The sequence below is a fragment of the Pseudopodoces humilis genome, chromosome 9, assembly GCF_049639895.1.
Source record: "Pseudopodoces humilis isolate 2021_Gansu_Grassland_sample_001 chromosome 9, ASM4963989v1, whole genome shotgun sequence".
Lineage (NCBI taxonomy): Eukaryota > Metazoa > Chordata > Aves > Passeriformes > Paridae > Pseudopodoces > Pseudopodoces humilis.
In genome coordinates this window covers 22,892,084-22,912,632 of record NC_142208.1, presented here as the reverse complement: position 1 = coordinate 22,912,632, position 20,549 = coordinate 22,892,084, and the positions used below count along the sequence as shown (strand labels likewise).

The window sequence follows — 20,549 nt, the reverse complement described above, 5'->3', positions numbered from 1 at the left end:
ACTTGGCAACGAGAAAACAAAGTCAAACATCATCTGTGTCAGCGACTATGCAGCAGTGACAGAAAGCAAAACTGACACAAGCTCATCCAAACAACAGGATTACAGTTCCCAGAGACTCGGAGCCTGTGATAATAAGGTTGTTGCTGACCTGGTTCATGTTTTGTGCTTTATAAAAGTACTGGGGGGAAGAATTATATAGATACATAATGAGGAATCCAACACTGGGGGTTGGAAGAGCACATATATATATATACACACACACACATATATATATATACTGCCGAGGGTCCTACTTGCTACCCTGGTGAGAAACACATGGAAAGGGCAGAAAGCTACCCAAAAGTCAGAGGGAAAAGTAAGAGAGGGAAGGAAATCAAAACTTGGAAGGTTAACTGGGAAAGATGTGAAATGAACCCCAGTGAGCCCCATTGCAACCTGAGCACACCAGCAAAGATGTCTACCCTAAAAGACAAAGTACTTAAGTTTTATGTCATCTGCAGAAACCACAAACTCTCCTTCATCAGGATGCCTAGCAGAGAACCCAAGCATCTCTGTTCCCTTGAAGCACCCCTTCAACTCTCTTCTTTAGTTATTTTACTTACTGCATCCTCAAATAGTTTGGGACCACGTCTTGCAAGATAACCACAGCTGTACCCTGTGTTAAACACCACTGCAAGTGGTCTCCAGAACATTGGTTGGCACAGGGCTGTCCTGCTGCCAGGAGACAGGAGTCCCACTGACAGGATTTGGTCCCAGCCCTACCAAGTGCTCCTATGCCAGTGATCCAGTCAGTTCTTACAAGAAGGAAAGAACATGAATAGCAAGCTGTGGGGAGCTCTCTGCCCTGGGGAATATGACTGCCTAAAGAAAAGGGGCAGACACTACAAGCAGTGTAAGCCAGTACACTTATTCTGACTAAAAGCATTTCTGTGGGTCCCAGCAACAGAAAGTACAAGCAGTAATGAGCTCCCGGCCTCAGGAACTGCTGCCCGGAGTCAGGCACCAGCAGCAGAGGATTCCCAGCTTGTACACACATCAAGGTCTCCAAGAAGGAGTCTCTGGAAGCCCAGAAAGTGAGGCTGGAGTGGCACAATGAGAACACAGGGCTTAGCAGAAATTGTAGCTATGGGGTAGAGCACAAGAAATTAATTAGCCTGATTAGTTTGCAAAGAGAAGGAGGAATAGAGCAAACACACTCCATTATGTAAAATGAGGTCAGAAAGAGAACAGTGAGTAATATTTATCTGGCTCCCCAGGGATGGGGCAAGAAATACTCAGCCTAATTTAGACAAAGAAGATTTACACAGGAAAAGAGGAAATACTTTTAAAACTTATGGACTGTGAAGTGGTGGAGGAGCTCACCTGAAGCTCCTACAGTGGAGCTAGTTTCATTTAAAGACAGTTTCAGGTTTCAAGAGAAGCTTTAGACACAAACTCTGGTCAAGAGCACTCTAGATGAACGTAGATCTGCCTTAACACAAACTGGGGAGAAGAGTGGGCATGATAACACATGAGTGACGTTTACACAAATCTCTGCCCAGCATTTCTTCTGCTGTGAGAAATCAGGCAGCTTGAGCCAACCCACTTAAAAGGTAAGAATCGCTCAAATTAAAGTTAAATCAAGTTATCTCCAGCACCAGGGCTCAGCATAGTGAGCCAGAGCTCATCTCCCCTTTGGAGCTGGAAGACCAGACAGTTAGACAGGGAGGTGTCAGTCTGTAACAAGGATGAATTTCAGAAGCTTCCTGTAGTCTACCTAAGCTGCTCCATAAGGATACACCCCCAGGACCCCTCCTGGCTCTTGGTGCAGTGGGCAGCCCCCAGGCCTGGCTGCCAGCCTGGAATTTACCAGGTCCCTCCAGAATGGCTTACACAAAGGCCCCAGAGCTGCAGAAATTAAGGTCAGAGCTTTAACATTCATTCTGCTGGAAGTACAAGCACAGCACATGTCCTCTCTTGCTTCTGTATGGAGTATCCTGGAGAATTAGGGCCAGAAGAACTTTAAAATTGTTTTCTTAGTATTAGTCTACAAATGTTGAAGAAATGGGAAATGCATGAAATGCTGACATCACCTGTGGAAGGATGAGTAAATGAAAGAATGGATGAAGCAAGGGCATTAACCATGGAGGGGAAAACATGATTAAGTTCTAGTTTTGTGTCATTAGAGCTGGAAGCGTGCAAGGTTGTACCAAGACTCCTATTTCACAGCAAGTCTCATCAATTAAACCTACTCCTAATCAACAAGCAGTCCTTAAATTATTTGTACAATGGGAAGAAGGTTTACGTTGACTACTGCACTTAATTAAAAGTCAAATTAATATAATTTCCCCTGTAGAAATCAATCCCTAATCAGACTATGTTGAGGCTGATGAAACCTAACTGCAAAGACAGTGAATGTTTTAGAAAGATGCTGAAATCTCTTTCCACACATTCCTTCAGCTGCAATGTGAGGGTCCAAAAGCTCACATCCAAACCATTCATTCTATCAAAGCAGCACAGACCTCAAATGACATCCCTGAGGCTTCAAAGGAAAATAAATAAGAAGTGTTAGAAAACTTCCTAACTTCTTTCCTTTAGCCCCTCAAAGGCAGCACAACATGCCAAAAAACCCAGCTGATAAAACAATCTGCACATCACCTTCCACCACAATGTGGCCGCAGTATCGCAGCCTTTGAAAACCTTTTTGTAAAGGGAATGGGAGAAGAAAGCAGATTTTTCTTTGGGATTAGCAAGAAGGAGCAGCACTGAGGCAAAGCAAGAGAAGTGAAGCAGTGTATTAGCAAAGCAGGTCAAAGGAGTGAGAACAAGATTTCTAAGCATAAAGGAGCCCCCAGAATGGCTTGGGGAAGCTTCTGCTCACCTACTTAATGGGAGCAAAGAGAGATAAAAAGGCAGCTGAAAAAGGAAAATGGCTCCTCTGTGTCATACCCCACCCAAGAAGGGTTTGCTTTGATGCAAACATTTACAGATAGTGATGAGAAAATCTGGAAGAAAGAATTATTTGCAAACAGATCCTGTCCAGGAAGACCTGGATGGAATCAGTGTGAACTCAGAAACCTGTAGTACACCACCAGCCCTGCTCCTTTGGCACAGCCCACAAAGAGAATTGCACCAACTTTCCTCTGCCCCCTCCACAAAATCCTGCATACCTCAGAGGTTAAACACAAAGTACTGGGTAGGGGGATATTATCCAACATCAGACCAGCAACAGAAGCTGAAGACTCAAAAGCTTCACAAAAAGAAAGCAAGTACCTGGTTTGAAGGGGCTATGGGAAGGACAGGGCAGATTAGTTTTTGATGAGTTGTTTGAACAATTAATAAAGCCATCAGTTACTGTGCACCAAGAGAAAAAACAGAGCAAGGAGGCCGGGAGGCCAAGTGGATTTGCTGAAGACAAATCATAACGTATCAGGTTCATTTCCCGCTGTGTTGAGGGAATGGCTTAATGGAATGCAGGGGATTTTCTGTAGCTGTGAGTAAAGAACATTTAATAGGGTCCCAATTCTCAGGGCATCTAGAGATGTGGATTAAACAGATTCACAACTGGGTCAAATCAGCACATTTATATAGTAATTATTCAGGCTTTTATATGCTCTTGAGGAGAGGGTCCCAGGGGTACCTGGATGGGCAATTTTCAGAAGGGAGTTGACGGGCTGGTTACGATAAACAGATTCTTAAAATATACAAAATTGGAATTTTGAAAAAAATAGGAAATTGGTCTAGGAAGAAAATAATTTTAGCTGAAGTGTTTTGTGGCTGTGATCATCATAGGACTGAGAATGTCATTTTAATCAATTGGCATGACTGGCCTGAGCTTCTGCCAGGCCAAGTGGAAAGTGGGACATGCAGGAAGCAAAGCAGAAATGTGGCCAAGGGGAAGGAGATGTTGGCTGAGGGTGAGAGCCCTTGGGATAGAAAAGATCACAACAGAAACAGGAATATGTCTTATTTCCAGGGTACAGTAATAGAAGAAGCCTGTGTCACAGGAAGGTTATGGCCAAATTTCTTTGCATGTATTCCAGGAAAGCTGTGTCAAACAGCAGGCCAGACAGACAAAAACAGGCACAAAAGAACACAGAAAAATAGCATAGAAGCAATTGCAAGTGGTTTTGCCTATATACTGCCCAATGTCAGGGCTGGAATGACCCCAAGAGTTAAAAGTATTCTGTAACAGGAAACAAAACCAATTCAGGTGCCTGTTCTGGAGCAGAGCTGACAGAGGGATGCACAACAACATGCCCAAACTCATGGAGACTCGTGACAGAGTAGGCAGGCATCAATTACTCATCAATCAGCAGGGACAGTGCTGGGAGAAAGAATCAGTTCTCAGACTGGTGAAGGTTGTCAAAGTTAGAGATCCCTCCCTTTGGTGAAGCTGTAATGATTCAAGAGTGAGGCTTCCCTCACACACCAGCCACTACAAAAACACTTCCTCCACGTTCATGTGGCTGTTGGACAAGAAAAGTTCCATTAGGGCTCTCTGGAGCAGAGTAAGCAAGCTGGCTTGCTGAAGAATTGTAACTACCAACCTGAATTATTTAGACTAATTTTTGTCTTTGCTCTATAATTTTTGTGGGTCTTCCTACCATGCATCTTCTCCTCTTGCATACGGAGACATTTCTAGGGAATGCCTTCACTTTCTTTGCTTGGAAACCCTTTTTTGTGAGTGATGGAGGAAAGCAATGAGAAGGAAGGTGTTTCACCAGTCCCAAACTTCACAGTCCCCTTAAGAGCAACAAAAAAGCAAAGTTGCTCTGTGTGATTAATCCCAGGTGGGAGCAGTCAGTTCAGTCAGCTTCTCCCCATACAAATTTACCACTGCAAAACACAGCAAATACTCATGGCAAAAGAGACAAGAGACCATCTGAGCAGTGCTGGCCTAAGCAGCCTGGAGGTTCCTCTTCAGCCACACAGGAAGCTCCAGGAAGCTCTCAGATCTGTTAAGACATGCAGTATCTGTCCAGATCCTGCTCCGGCCCTGTCTTTGGAGGCAGTCCAATGCAGTAACAGCACTGCTCAGCTACACCCCAAATACAACTGCCCAGGCCACAAGCAAAGGCTCTGGAAGAGGGCTGTTGACTGTTCAGAGCCAAGGCAGCTTACCAGCTCTTTGAAGAAGGCAGCCTCCTTATGCTGCTCTGAGTAGCGCTCGTACTGGTCCAGTCCGTCCTGCAGCTTCAGGGTCAGCGTGTCATAGTTGGACCGCACCACCTCCAAAACCTGCCGGAAACAGCCAAACACAGCATAGGAATCAGCATCCACAGACTCCTCAGCACAGAAGGAGCAAGGCTGAGATAGATTACAGCTCTGGCACCTGTTTTCACAACAGAGATGGCTTTAACAGCCAATATCTGGCTCATGATTAACAACATGGAGATGGGCACTGAAGTCCTCCTAATGCCAAGGAACAGACCCAAAATTTACACAATTTCTCCATTCATGAGAATGGTAGATGGAACCTCTATCCATGACAGCAGCAGCTTTCTGTCATCAGAATTAGACATATTAATAAATCAAGCAGCTAATTTCCACACGTACACCCAGACGCAACACAGAAGCACAATACAAACACAGATTTGCCCAGCCCCAGGGTCCTTCCAAGGTTAGTTTTGCCAGCACACTTCCCTCCTGGTTTGTTAATCACCATTCACAGCCCGCTACATCACCGGCTTCTAGAACTGCTCAGGTCAGCTTCCATGCAGAGCACTGCATATCTCTCCTGAAGGCAACAAGCTTCTGACACATGCTAAGAGAAGACCAGCCTTGGTATGGACTCTGCTTTTAGAAAGACATGAAGACATGAATCCAGGTCTTTCTGCTCAGGAGATGCTTTACTATTGGCCTTCATTGCAACCAAAGCCGTTCCAGCCTTTACTACTGCCCTACTCTGCTCCCAGTGTTGGGCTATACTTGCAAATTCATAGTTACAAATCTCTGTCCTACTGAACGACTCATTTTCCTAACTAGGGAACAGCAAGAGGGACTCCCACTATGATTTTTAGCTTTAAAGCATTGTGTGGACTGACATATTCCTCAAAGCATTTGTGAGATGGTTACTGACAATAATCTTCCTACAAGGAACCATAGAGGTCAACACTCCTGGGCAAACTTATGCCTGAAATGATTCTCCTAAACACAAGAACTTCATTCTTAGGCTGTTGCCATTTGATCTGAGAGCTAAACAGAGTATCAACATATGAGGTTTGCACTACAGTAACCCCTGCTTATCACAAGCTTCAGTCAGGAAGACACATAATAAAAGATGCAAAAGAGGAGGACCCTGCTCCAAGTCATCACAATTCAGAAAAGATCCTAAGAGGAGCATTGCAGAGGATTGAAGACAACAGTGACCAGAAAAACAAGGAGCTCTTGTACTTCTCCTCTTGTACTCCCAACAATGTAAGCAGTACTCTCAACTGCCCCTTTAGGCAGCTGGCAGCTCCTGCCCTTTACAGGACTGAATCTTGTTCTTACATCCTTTATCCTAAGAAATCTAAAGTTGCTTAGGGTTACTCCAAAAACTTGTTCCCCCAAATTCTGCATGTGGCAGCAGTGACACTCATGCTAGGGCCTGAGGTGGCAGAAGCTACAAAGAATCATCCAAATGAGGACTGGGGGTAAAAAAGGGTTTCCAAAGTAGTTCCCATGTGAGATGGTCTCTGCAGCTCAGCTGTCCTCCAGCACTGCAGATGCAAGCTAGGGATGGGAATAAGCACTTGGACTTGAAGGTCTCAGAGGCCTTTTCCAACTGCATTGATTCTGATTCTGCAATGTTATTTAAGAAAAGCTTGCCAGTGTTGCAAAGGCTCACAGCCTCCTCTCCAGTACTCATTTCCTAATGCTGTTTTGTTTGTCAGCTCCACTGGCAGAAAGAATCCCCTGCAATGACATCCATCTCCAAATTCAGCCTGCCCTTCTTGCTCTTATGTGCAGAAGCTACAAGAAGTATTGCAGAGCCAAGAGCAATGATGAAAGAAAGCCACCTGGGCACAGGAATAACTATCCACTAGGGACGGAGTGTAATAGCATAATGCACCTTCTTCTGAGCAATAAAAGATCTGGCAGCTTGCTCCTGTCAATCAGAGGAAGCCAAATTGACCAAGATTAATAAGCTGCAGAGGAAGAACCTCGTTTGAAAGGTGAGGAGTTGAACAGGCTTCTCCAGCAGTAATTCGAGAGCAAAGGCATTTTATTCAGGGCTACCTGACTCCCCAGGAACCTTCCCTTCAGTCTCCTTGTATTCCCACACACAAAGGCATGCACAGTGCCACACAGTTGAGATCAATCAATGGATGCACATGTGTCTTTAGGAACAATCAGAATCCCTCCTTGCTCTCTCTGAGTAGAGATCTTTTCAGATACTCAAGAGAGGCATCCTCAAACCATGGTGAAGAGAAGTAAACTCTGAGGCCAGCAGCGAGCTCTGTAACCAGAATCCTTTAAATCTGCCCTCTTGCATCACCTTTGAAAGGCAGCCAAAAACTCAGTTTGATACTTTAGGATGAAGACAGGGAAGGAAAAAAGAGGCCCCAAAGTCTCTACTCTGTTACTTACTGTAATCTCTGCAGTGAGCTTGAGATCAGCTTATCCCTTCAACTATGTATTTCATTGGCTTCCACTCCTTATCTCCTTTAATTATGAAATAGAACTTAAAAAGAAAGGGTAAGTTAAAAATAAACAGCTTCTCCCCACTGCCTGATAATTTCCCTTTCTTGCTGCTGCTGAGAAAAAAATACTACGTGGGATCTGAGATAAACCCACTCACAGATCATTTCAACTTCATACCTTGTAATGGATAGAAACTATTACTGAGATTAGGACCTGCCATCCTTGAGATGATTTCATCTGCTCTTTAAGATGCAGCTGCTAGACAGAGGACAGGTCAAAGAGCAGCAGAAGGTATTAACAGTAACTAACAGGAAGGTTTAAAAAGCATCAACTCCCTACACAGATGACAAAAAAAATTCACATCCTCTGTGTAATAGAAGATGGTGTGTTAGCATCGTTTGCCCTTCTTACACATTGCTTTGACTTTTGCTCAGGAAAACTACTGCAGGAAGAACAGCCTTTTTCCTTAAACACACAGGATCTTTATCTGTACTTTCTGTCAGATACAAAGGAACTAGAGCAATTTACTTTTGAGATTAAAGCATTTCTCCTTCAAAGTCTTGTTCAACCCATTCTTCTTGGAAATCTCTTGTCTAGAAAACATGAATTCCAAGATGGTCAAGTATGAGAAGGGACTTTAAGGAAAGGACTTTTAGCTTCTCTTCCAAACGGATTTTAAATAGTCATCCAGATTTTTACAGTCTCATGAGAGGCTGGAAAAACACCAGCTTTAGTGTCAGGAAAGGACAGACAAAATCGGACTGTAGATGATCTTCAAGGAGCTGGATGTGACACCCCTCAGACTGCAAGGATAAACATGCAGGGGAAACTTTTTTTTTTTTTTAAATTATTTACTGAATCTTCACAGTGAAAAAAACCCCAAACCCTAATGGAGTCACAATCTCAAAGTCTTTTTGTAGGTTGCCTTAGGGGAGATCAGAGTCTGAAAAAAGCAGTATGCCGGAAGCAAGCAACTCGGACACGGTCAATACAAGAAGAGGGAAGGCTGTTGAATTCCTGCAGTTACCTGTATCAGCCCCACAGGCTACATTTGCTCATTTTTTTCACTGCAACAAACCAGAACTCAGTGGAGCTGCACCGCTGTAATTTCAAGATAATTTGCCATCAAATTAACCCCCTGCCCCACCACTCACTCACTGACTGCTTTCCAGAAGTTCCAGAGAAATGCTGGAGATTCAGGTCCCTGAATGCGTGTCCCCAAACCAACTTTTCAGGAGCTGCTCTGAACAGCAAGTGCTTTCTCTGACATTCAGGCTTCAGCTTCCTTCTGCAGCTGTAACTGCCCATACTCCATAAAACTCTCCTTCCTCAGTAACACCAACTACTTCTGAGTAGAGGCATCCCTTAAGAACATGGCTGGAGGGTTGGCTCCCAAAGGAGGAACTGATGTGGGGCTCACCTCTCTGCAACATCCCACCCATGCCATGCCAGGTCACTGCACCCAGAGGAACAAGATTGTTTCACTGTCTGTGGCTCCTTACTTTGCTCCATCCACCAGCTCACCATTACCTTGCAAACTGGATGGACAATATTGGTTGGGTCAGTGAGCTCTTGTGAACACAAGCTCTGAAACCATTTCCCCCAGAAGCAATTGCCCCTGCCCTGAAATTTTCAGCATCCAAAACACCGTAATTTTGCTGTACTAGTCACTATGCACCGACTTCTTCCTTACTGCACTAGAGCTGTTCCCTCTGACTGATCCTCAACAAGAGCCAACACACTGCATTCCACCAGGAGAGAGTGATCCTGTCCTGGGAAAACACAGGGATTACATGCAGCATTCTCCCATCCCCACTGTGCCCAGGCAAACACTGCTGCTGTTAGCAGCAGAGCCACAGTGGGAGCTGCACCAGCAGTAAAACCTAATGGGCAACATGCAGCTCTAGGGCCCATCTATCTGGCAGACATAATTTGCTTCATTGCTTAGTAACTTTTAACCTGCAGAATCTTTCATCATCTGCATCTGCAGTCTCTGTCTTAATGGAACATAAAATTAGATAGCACCGGCAATTCACAGCACCCAACAAAGGACCCGGTGGTGGGTAGGTTCCAGGAAGCATGCACAGGTAATGACAGAAAAATAAAAGGAAAAACAGAAGCAAGAACAAATCAAGGTCCCTACACCGTCTTTTTAATCAGCACAGGAAAGCACAAGAACGCAATCAGTCAGCGTCACCAGTACCTCACTAAAGCCTCTCAGTGCCCATAAGACAGTCATTAACTACCATGACACAGGAGAAGTTGGAACAGCACTGATTGAATGATCTCACATCAAGCAGAAGGCAAAACACCACCCCAACAACGCCCAGGTTAAAATGCACTTGCCCCCTCACCAACTCCCTGCTGCTCACACTGCTGGGGTGGGGAAGGGTCTCCAGGACAGGACTAGCAAACCCCTACAGGACAGAAAAGCCAGAGCCTCTGTCCTGTCTGTTCCATGCCAGAGGATGGAGCAGCCCATCTATAGGGCATGAAATGCCACTCCTGCACAACAGGGTAGAAGGGCCAAGGGCAGCCAAACATGCCTTCTGTCCACCCTGCGGAGGTGGTGGAGTGCTTGTCACTGCCTGTGTGCCACACACAGGGAATTCTGGCAGTCCTGCCTCCCAAACCTAGTCAAAGCACAAAACACCACAAGCAAACTCAGCAGTCCATCCCCTCAGCTGAGAGGTTGGAGGCTGTAGGAAGAGACACTAGGGTTTTCCTATTCCAGTAGAAATGTGTATTTTACTTGGCAGTCCCCAAACTGGCTTGTTTATTCCAGGTTTAGTACAAATCCTCCCCTCTTTCTCCTCCTTAATCTGCACAACACCTCATAGTCCCTGAGTGTTTCTCCTCATGAATTCAACTGAATAGCAACATTTCTCATTGTAATGAAAAGGCTGCTGACACCTGGACTACAAAGAGGCTATTGCCTCTCCATAATAAAGTGCTGGATAATTGACATCAATTTTACAGTAGTAACTTCTAATTAATATGGAAAACGATTTTTTTTTTTCCAAGAGCCATCACACTTCTCACAGAGCAACTTTAAAGTTGCTGATGCAGGCTGGAGTCCTTGTTGAAATTAATCCCCAGAAGCACCACAGACAAAGAACATAACTAAATAATTAGAAGTTAAATAAAAACACACACACAGCTGCCACATTTCCCAACAGACTCTGCCCAAACCCCAGATGCACTCATCTCCTTCTCCCTTTCCTCTTTCTCTGTCTGCAGGAGCCAAGTTGAGAGAGAGGCTCCACTAAGGCTGCCAATGCTACACACACATGCTGGAAGCAGCTGCCGCTTACGCTGGCTTCCAGGACGGCACCCATCCAGGACTAGCAGCAGCACAGAGCTTTTGTCTGACCCAACACTACCTTGCCTTTGCAGCTATCCTGGAGCTAAATGCAGCGCTGATGCTTTAGCACCATTCCTCACCCCCACGCTGATCAAGCCATGACTATTAATTCCATGTTCATGAATGCTAAGACAAAGAGGAGGAGGATGTTGCTATGATAGTTTCACAACTCAGATACCCAAGACATGCTGCGTGTACAGCACATATCTACGGATCCAGAGGATGTGGAGTGGGTCTGATGGCAAAGACAAAGATGTGGGCTGCAGATTCAAGTGTAACCACGCCACATACGTGTAAGACTCACAGCACATTGCCAATCCTACTCTGGTGCCCCAGATCTCCTGCATCCAGCAGCTGCAGCTTGTCCTACGTGCAGTGAAGGACTCATGGTTCTCTCGTGCTGTGGGCTGAGAACATGAGCCTGTAAGACAGCCCCCACCAGCTCACATATCTGTCACTCCCAGAGTAGAAGGCATCATCTTTTCTGCCCTGAGTACAGAAAAAAATGTTGGAAGAAGGATATTTTTCCAATAGTAAAAAAGTTCAGCCAGACCAAAAGATTAAGTGAAAGCAAACAAGGGCAAATTTCTCCTCTGAGTTATGGAACAGAATGGCACTGACATGAGATGCACCAACACTGCTGGGCAGTGAGACTATAAGAGGTCACTGGGGAGAAGAACAGCCTGCAGAGGTGGGTGCAGCTGCCCACGAGCTCCAGGGTAACAACGAGACATGAGTACATGCTCCAGTTCTGCTGTGGAGAATCCAAAGCTGATGGAACTCATGGGAGTCTTGTTCAGTATCTGGAGCTGGACACCTGGACAAAGTTGAGCAGCACATAGCAGAGATGAGTGAGCCAGGAAATAGGGAGAGGAGGTGCCTCACCCTGCTCAGGTTGGTGCAGGGATCCCTGCATACAGCTCCTACCAGGTTTACTCTGACAATTTTTAGTCTGTGATTGCCAGTCTCCCTCTGCTCAGCTCACTGAGCATTAGCCAGGACACTGCTTCCTGGAGTTTGGAAATTAACTGTCTCTGTGCACTAGTTTGTCCTTTGTCTCTGCCAGTCACTTCTTGCAGTCCTGCTGTTTTCAGTGAACAGCTCCATGCCCAGCCAAACATAAATCTAACTTTCCACGTCCCAAATCCTTCCTAAGGACTGCTTTCATACATCTGCACTTGATGTACGATGGTACTAAAATCCAGGCCTCATCACTTCTCTGTGCAAGGCAAAAGGTTTTGATCGTACATAAAAGATTATAATTATTATTATTTTACTTAGCAACATCAAGGAGGGACATTTCACACCCCCTCTTCTCACCTCAGCACAGAGCCAGTCTGTCAGGCTCAGATGATATATAGTAGCTCAGATGTTTGTTCAATGATCTCACAGGGATCTGTGATCTTTAAAGGAACAACCTACAAAGGCAACACTTTCTATCCATGGAGTGTGAGGGTTTGGTTACAGATTTTCTCCTCTGCCCACAGGTGCCTCTTCTAAAGATAAATAATTTATAAGCTCACTCAGAAAATTACTGTTGTTCTCTGAACTCTGCTAGCAGAAATGGCATCCTATTTTAGGACAAGAGTTACTGGCTTCAGAAATGTTTTAAACCCACAATCCATTAGAAGCCTTAGGTGTTCAACTTTATTTAATGGTGGTAAAAAACACACTGATCCAACCACTCCAGAAATCACTCAGTTTTCAGAAACGTCTCAAAGCTGTTACCCGGCTCCACCAAGACACAACTGTAAATGTACAAAACAGTGTCCATTCCAGGCTCCCATGGGACAGGCATTCCCAACAATCAGCAGCCACTTTAAGAAGCAGTAAGGCTGCAAACAAGGACATAGGCAAGTAACAAGGGAGACATATGGTCTCTATGTGCACAGCTTGCAGGGTACTTCGTTTGTAAGAGGTATAGACAAGCAGAACAGATTAATGTGCTGATAACCCTGGACATTCCTGCAGCCATCACTAGGACTAGGCAGTGCTATGCTACAATACCTTCCGAGCTCCAGCTGTTAGGCAGCTGAAAGCCTGCCCACCTTACCAGAAAGCCCATGGCAGGAATGCTTTTGCTGCAGAGTAATTTCAACAAGTCATGTCTCTACATGCACATGACAACTCCCACACGTGTTAAATTCACTTTGCCAACCCATTCAGGTTCGGAGCACATGGAGCAAAAATGCATGTTGCCTCACACTGCTTCTTCTCAAGACCAATCCACCATTCCCAGTTTCAAAGATGGTCAGTGGGTTTATGCTAATCTGCAGATCCCACTTGGCACAAATAACCTGGTATTATTAGTGGAATTCTGTGTGCTCTTTCCCAGACTGCAGGGACAGGCCTTCCAGGGAAAATAAAGGAGGCAACTCTGTGCATTCAAAGAAGGAAAACACGTTCAGTGGGCTTCTGCCAAGGGAACAAACATCCATATACTGTGTAATGCTGCCACATTCAAAACCCAGGCAGAGAAAAAGAAGTCAAAGATCCTGAAACACATTATCGTAAAAATTATCAGTTAATAAAATAAGCAGTCTCCAGGGCAGACATTTCGATCTGGAAGGGGAGATACGCCAGAAACCGAATGAGGCCCACTAAGCTTGCCTGTTTTTAGAAATTTTGTTGAGAAAGGCAGGCAGAGTTAAGAAAGGCCAGGATGATGGCAGAAGCATAAAACCCTGAGATAGATAGATTTGCTATTTTGGAGTTACAGCCCATTTTGGAGTTGTGAACCCTTATCTCCAGCTGGTGGCATTTATGAAAACATTTCTCACTGCTAGGTACGTAAGAGCACTTGCAATTCTGCCAAGGCTCGAAAGGCACTGCAGATAGCTATGGACTGGACCGTTAATTTTTTTATTTCCCCTTTGTGCTTACAATTAACTTAAGTGCTGAAATGTGATGGGCTATTCCAGGAGAAGCTTTTTATCTACCAGCTGCATTCTCACAGAGCAGTAAATCAACTGTTGTCACCAAAACATCACACAAGAGGACAAGAGCATCCTTATGCTCACTGTTATCATTCATGTTACCCGTTCAGCCTAAGTGGCTAACCAGCATTCAGCAAATGAATGCCATGATTTGTGTGCAACCTTTGGTGCAATTCTCTATTTACAGAAGACCTTGTCCTCCTGAACACTGAAGGAAAAAATAGTCAGCAGCAGCTCTTCAGCACCATTTAACTGACCAAAGCAAGATCAATAACCTTGGTCCCCAAAACAAGATAAAAGAGTTTTAAGTTGTGAACTGCTGCTCCAGCTGAACTGAGAAGCCAAGACATACAAAATTATTACAGGAATCAAAGACAGACATAAGAACCCTAAAAATGGTAGCTGAAGATTTTAAGAAAAGGTTTGAAATTAAATCTTTCTAGGACCAGTAGCCAGAAAGCATTCTGGTACTCAAATACACAGCTTTCAGCTGAGATTGCCTTGATGAAATGACAACAGGATACCTGATGTACACCAGAGGAGACTCATTCCCAGTAAAGAAATTAAAATTTGCCCAGAAGACAGTTAGCTCAGGAATAAGGCTGTCTCGAGAATAGATTAAGGCAGTATATATAACAAAGCTCATTCTGTTCAATCAAATCCAGACAGAAGCACACTGCTCCAGTTAGAAGAAACCAAAACCTAATTGTGCCCAAGGAAAAAACAATGGGGAGGCTTATTCTGGTTATGGTCTAATCAAACACCTGCAGTCACATGAGGCTTCTGGAACTATGTCACCTGGTCAGGTTCACAGAAATCAGTAGCAGATCCAAGAGAGCTTGTGCCCCTCACACAGCCACCACGGACTTCTTTGCGATATGATTGCAGACTAACACAGAAATAAAACCAAATCAAAACTCACCAGGACTCTGACTTGAAGATCAAGACAAGTGAAAGAAGAACACAGACACTCCAAAAAGCTAAGGAGCTTGGCATGCATTTTGATTTTCTTTTTTGATCTTTTACAGCAACTAGCAAGCCAATGGCCTTTATGAATGTACAGCCCTGGGTCTGATGCTTGCTGAGAAAAAGTGGATGTTAATCTAGCTCATTACTTTTTTCTCTTTTTTTTTTTTTTTTAATGATCAGAAATCTTTTTAAACTTGGTTTGCACAGCATGAATAAATTTAATTAAAGGAAGCAGCAAAACTAAATACCAATATGCTAAAAAACTGGCCATAAACCAAGTAGATGCTTGTATTTAAAGTGAGTCAAATCAATATAGGACATGCTAGAGAAAACCAGTTAGGACTGGAGAAGGAAGGTATACATTTGGAGGGGCAGACATTAAAAAGATCAGTTCCCTACCTCCTACTTACATTTCAGCAATTAGTGGAAGTGATAAAAGGCAGTCATTCAGTGGCCTGAGGAGATGCAATGAAGCCAAAAAAGAGGAAACACTAAGCTCACCTGTCTAACTGACTACATGTGGAAAATGAACTGTCTGTTCTCAGGGAAAATAAAAACTTTTGAATACAATCAAGAAGTCTGGATAGCCAAGAAACCCATTGAGCAAACAGCTGTTCGATTATTTGCACTATTTTGCAGTTCTTCAGAATGTTTTATGAACTAAGGGCACTGGAATCAATACAGAAGATTTAAAACATGGGTTATCAAAGACTTACACAGTGGAACACAGTTCTTCTCCTTTGTGTTCTCTCTAATAATTTCTAATTCTCTATTTGTCTTTATGACTACTGTTGAGTCTTGAGCCAACATTTCCAGGCTCATCATACCAACTCCAGAAGTCCTTTTCTTCATGACAATATCTAGCAGACTTAAAACTACAGTTTAATGATTCTGAGAGACTTACAAATTCAGTCTGCAAAAATGTCTTCTAAATATAGAGCCCAAAAGAAATAGAAGATCTATAGTCAATTGGTTAGCTACAAATAGCTAGAAAGACTGTAGTAGCAGTATGCTAAGGTAGCAAACTAATAAGGAAAGGTGGGCAGTGCTTGGAAATTTGTGTGACTCAACCCACATAAAAGTTCTAGCTCTTAAGGCTTTTGCAAATCTGGAGTTGGAACAGACAGCTATAAGCTGCTGGATGATCCTTATAGACAGAAAATCCTGTAGTGAGAAGAAAACTTAGCTGCAAAATGTCTGCTCTAAGGCTGCAGTCCCAAAAGTGGATAAGTCAATCTAAGTACAGGTCACCTAGCCTGCAATCTAGAATCTCGACTTCTTCCTTCAAAAGCATTCACTGCAGAAATAAGACATTCCACTATGCAAGTCAGTAGTCTCTTTGTTCTGAATACAAGTACTAAGGGTGCTGGGGACCAGGCAGTACTGACATCAGGAGGGACTGAGAAGGTTAAGGAGGAGTAGAGTTGACTAAAATACTGAGAATGCAGCTGTGCAAATCAGATTTATAAGAATTACAGTAGTTATGAAATTTCTACCAAGACAAGAGGATCCAATCAAATCTGTCCCAACTAAGTGACTCCTCACAAACCCCAGGCTCACTGTGGGATCTTAGACTAATCTGCATTGCACAGTGGAGGAAAACGAATGGACAAAGCCAGTGATGAGGGCAGAAATAAGTAAACCAAATAATTTCTGATATGCTGAAGGAGTGAAGCTTGTTAACATTTTAATTTGTTGAATTATTCCCTTTTGTGCTGTTGGAATGTGAATTCTTTTTAAACTCCATCTGGGCAATGACCACAACCGAAACAGAATGAGACCATTAATGCTTGGAAGGATCCATGGCCAACACAGAAAAGGTTTCTGCCTGGAAAACCAGAACTGCTTAAACTTGACTGCTAAATTAATTTTAAAGGAACGTGTAAACGGTTATTGGGACAGACAGAAATGCAGAGGCTACTATCCAAGATAATCACTAGCAAGGACAGGCCTGATGAGATGCTAAATGCTGTAGGCTGAGACACTTTTTGACTGAAATGAAGATGTACTGGAAAGCTGGCCAGCAGACAGTCAGCAAGGTGAAGCTGAGTGGGAGCAGAGACTTGGGCATGGACCACACACAGAAAACAGCTCAGATGTTTCTGAGAAATCAAACTGCTGCTTATTACTGTCCTCCTCAGAGAAAGATATCCATGTGCAATCTCTGGAATAAACACAGAGGCACCAAAGGTTGCTGACACTCATTTGTTTCTAGTCCTTTAGTCCTTTCTCCTTATACATGACAGAAACTATTAGAGCCCAAGATAATAGCTATGCCTCTGAAGAATTCCTGGCATGGTTAAATGGCATCTTGCAATCAAAACATATTTGGAGAACAAAAAGGCCTTGTATGCCTTGGAACACAGTGTTTATCCTGTAAACATTTCTTCCACTTATGTCCTTAAAATATCAGACCTGCCACCCCTTCAGCACCAGCGCTCTCACAATTTATATGCTCCCAGCAACAACCCCGAACACTGTAGGAGACAAATCTCTTCAGAATGAGTAGCTGAGATAGACTGAAAAGAGGCATCTTACCTCTATGACAGTGAGCTTTTATCTCCATAGATATTCAGATGCTGGATGAGCAGGAAGGATGTGACACAAAGGTGAGCTTTATTGCTGACAGGCCAGATAAGATTACAGTGTTGGCTGTATACCCACCACTGACAATCAAGAGAAGGTGACTTGTGCTGGCACCTGTTCTCTCCAAAGGATGAGGAGAACAAAGGAACACAACCTATTCTTCCTTTCTAAAGCACCTTTAGCTATTGACTCCTCAAGCTGAGCTGATCAGCAAGTAGAGCAGCAAGGTGGAGAACTACTTGTCCACAATGCCTGCCCTCTGAATCAAAAACATGCACTCTTTGCTGCCACAGCTCAAAACAGAACCTGCTGGCTATAGAGATGGGATATACTGAAATCTTAAGTAAAGACAATGCCAGTGGCATTGTCCTGGGGATATAGAGCTGATCACCAATGCTTCTGCTATCTCTAGATATTTCTCTTTTGCCACATTCCATGGATCAGTACCTGCAGGATCTGTGATGGAAATATCATCTCCACTGTAATTTCTGCAGTGCTTGGAGAACACCATTGTTCTACAGCCTAAAAATCTTTGTTTGAGGATTTAATGTTCCCAAGTGCCTCTTGGACATCAAACATTTTGAAAACTATTAGCTCTGATGGGTTTTTGAGTAAGGCTCAGGGAAGCCACTCGTGCAGTTTTTCTTATGAGAAAAAGGTAGCTCAGATCTGGTAGAATGAAAATTACTGAGAAGGAGGAAGAAGAGGAGGAGGGGAAAGTTCACACAGCCCACATTGCCTGCAAGCAAGGAAATGAGATTTGATTTACTCTGTGATCCTGAGGTGTACTCAATTTCAGCTTGAATTTCCACTGCATAAATTCAGCTTGGCTGAGCGGTGTCCCCATTAGAGACTGTCCAAAGCAACGTAAGATGATCCACAAATGATCTTTGAAGCTGAAGGTTCAAAGCCTTGGTGAGGTGGGGTTTTTTAGCATATTTTTGCATGAGCAACCCAAAAACCCATGTCTTTCCAGAATTTTGAAGAAGACAATATAAAGAAAGCAATTAGATACAGTGCATACACAACTCCTTATTGTTGCCAATTAATCAATTTATTTAGTTAGTTCACTGGTTCAATTTCCTCTTCCTACACCACAGAGAACAACTCTGGGTCTGTTTTCCATGAGTCAAAGGGATTAGAGGACAAGCTGAAGTCACTCACTAAAAGGACTTGAGGGCTTCAGTTCAGGGATTAATAACTCAGCAGCTTTTTCTTCAGATTTTAAAACCTTTCATTTGTACTGCATCAGCTGGTAGTTTTATTTGCACAATTGTTTTTGCTTAAATGGGAATCAAACCCTGCTCTTCCCAAAATGCTGCTGCATTGCACGCTTGGTATTATTCTCACATCCAAATTTTGACTATACGTAAAAAAGATTTCATGCTTGCTTAGCGAATTTCATAAGAAACTGCACCTTATACTAATATACAAGTTCAAGTTTTACTCGGCTTTTCCTGACTAACCAGGCATATCAGCTGAGCAGTCCCCTCAGGAATTAAACAATATTAGAAGGCTTGGGTGGAAGCTTTGGACCGGGTCTCTCTGCGTCTTCAACTCGGTCTCACATTTCAGAGAAGCTCTACTAAATGTTTGCCTGCATTTGACCACATAGTAACACACCTTTAAGGATTAAGTAGAGGGATCCAGTCTCACCTTCAGCTGACACTGCATAAATTGGTACCACACTTACCCTGCTAAGAAAGCCAGCAGCAGAAGCTAAAGGGGGTCACATTTTTAATTACCCTGTAGAGACTCTGATCTTACAGTTCTAAGTATCATTTGCTAAAGGGAGTTTCAGTGAAATAGTGCTATAATTTAACCCCAACACTTCTATCACCTTAGACTGTATGAATGAAACACAGAAGCAAGTGTGCAGGTTGAAAAATTCAGGTCCTTTAAAGGTCTGGGGTTTCTTGTAGCCTGAACTGGCCTGACTCACAAAAGACTAAATTTCTTCCATATGCCTTTTTAAGGCCCGACTTGTGACTGTGCCTAGAGCTTTTATTTGGTGTATTTTCACAAACTGCAATAAGTAGAGCTGTTCACTTTGTTTACTGCTTCTAGACAACAACTGCCATCTACAATCAACTCAGAGAGGACAGCAGGGCAGGGCTGGCAGCAGCCACAGGATGCAGCATAGCAGCAAGTGATAGTTGTGCATTAGGAAAGGTGCCATCATTTTTCCTTCTCAACTCTCTAAAACACGTGAAAGGTACTAATTAACAGGCTACCCAAGACACACTATGGCTGAAAAAAAAAAGATGTCCCTAGTGTCCTGTTAAGGCCCAATCCTAAGATGACTACCAAGGCTTAAGGAACCTACTGAACTCTCCCAGTCCTGAGTCTCCAAAACTGATACCAAAAAGTATTCAAACATCACAAGAACTGCAGAACTGAGAAAAGAAAAAAAGAAATAAAGTGACCTACTTTATATTCTGTTATCACATGTTGAAAGAGACTGAATCATAAAATGCCAGAAAGGCACATGTAAAGGAATCCTCTCAAATGCGTGCACTGTCAGCAGTGTGACGGCACTCAGCCACCCAAAGAAAAAACAAGGGCAGGGAAAAAACTCCAGTCAAATACTGCCAGAACAACAGCTCAGTACCCAGAGAGAAGGGAACATACAGTAGGAGCTATAGAGAACAAAAGAAGCCTGAGATCTGAAATGTCACCCACCCTTATCCCAGCAGGCTTTATTAGAGTCCCTGCCAGGAAGGGACACTGAGATCAGAATGATTTCCAAGAGAAAGTGACAGAGGACAGCTGTCTTAAACATTTTGTGGCTATTTCTCCAGCATCTGTTCTTGACTCAGTTACAAGTGGCAGGGCAGAAGAATGTGCAGCAGACTGTAAACACCCAGGTACAACTGTGTAAAGTGACTGCAGACAGTTAACAGCCCAAAGTCTGGATTAACCTTTTCAATAACAACGGCGTTAAGCAATGGAAAGTAAAGGGCTCAGGGAGAGTGTAGGCAGGTGATTTCCACCCTCCATCCCCAGGTTTCCACAGATGAACACCATAAAAATAAAAACCACTTATTCCCCAGATTTAACCTCACAGATTTTTGCATTATTCTTTC

General features: G+C 43.6%; 1 protein-coding gene across 3 annotated transcripts in view; it reads right to left on the bottom strand.

Annotated features, from left to right (window-relative positions):
• ARMH3 (armadillo like helical domain containing 3) overlaps positions 1-20,549 on the bottom strand; it is a 122,554-nt gene that overhangs the window by 3,150 nt on the left and 98,855 nt on the right. For all 3 annotated transcript variants that reach the window (XM_014250483.2, XM_088059900.1, XM_014250484.2), the window contains one exon: positions 5,104-5,220. In XM_014250483.2, coding sequence (XP_014105958.2) covers positions 5,104-5,220 — 117 coding nt within the window. The remainder of the gene's footprint in view (positions 1-5,103; positions 5,221-20,549) is intronic.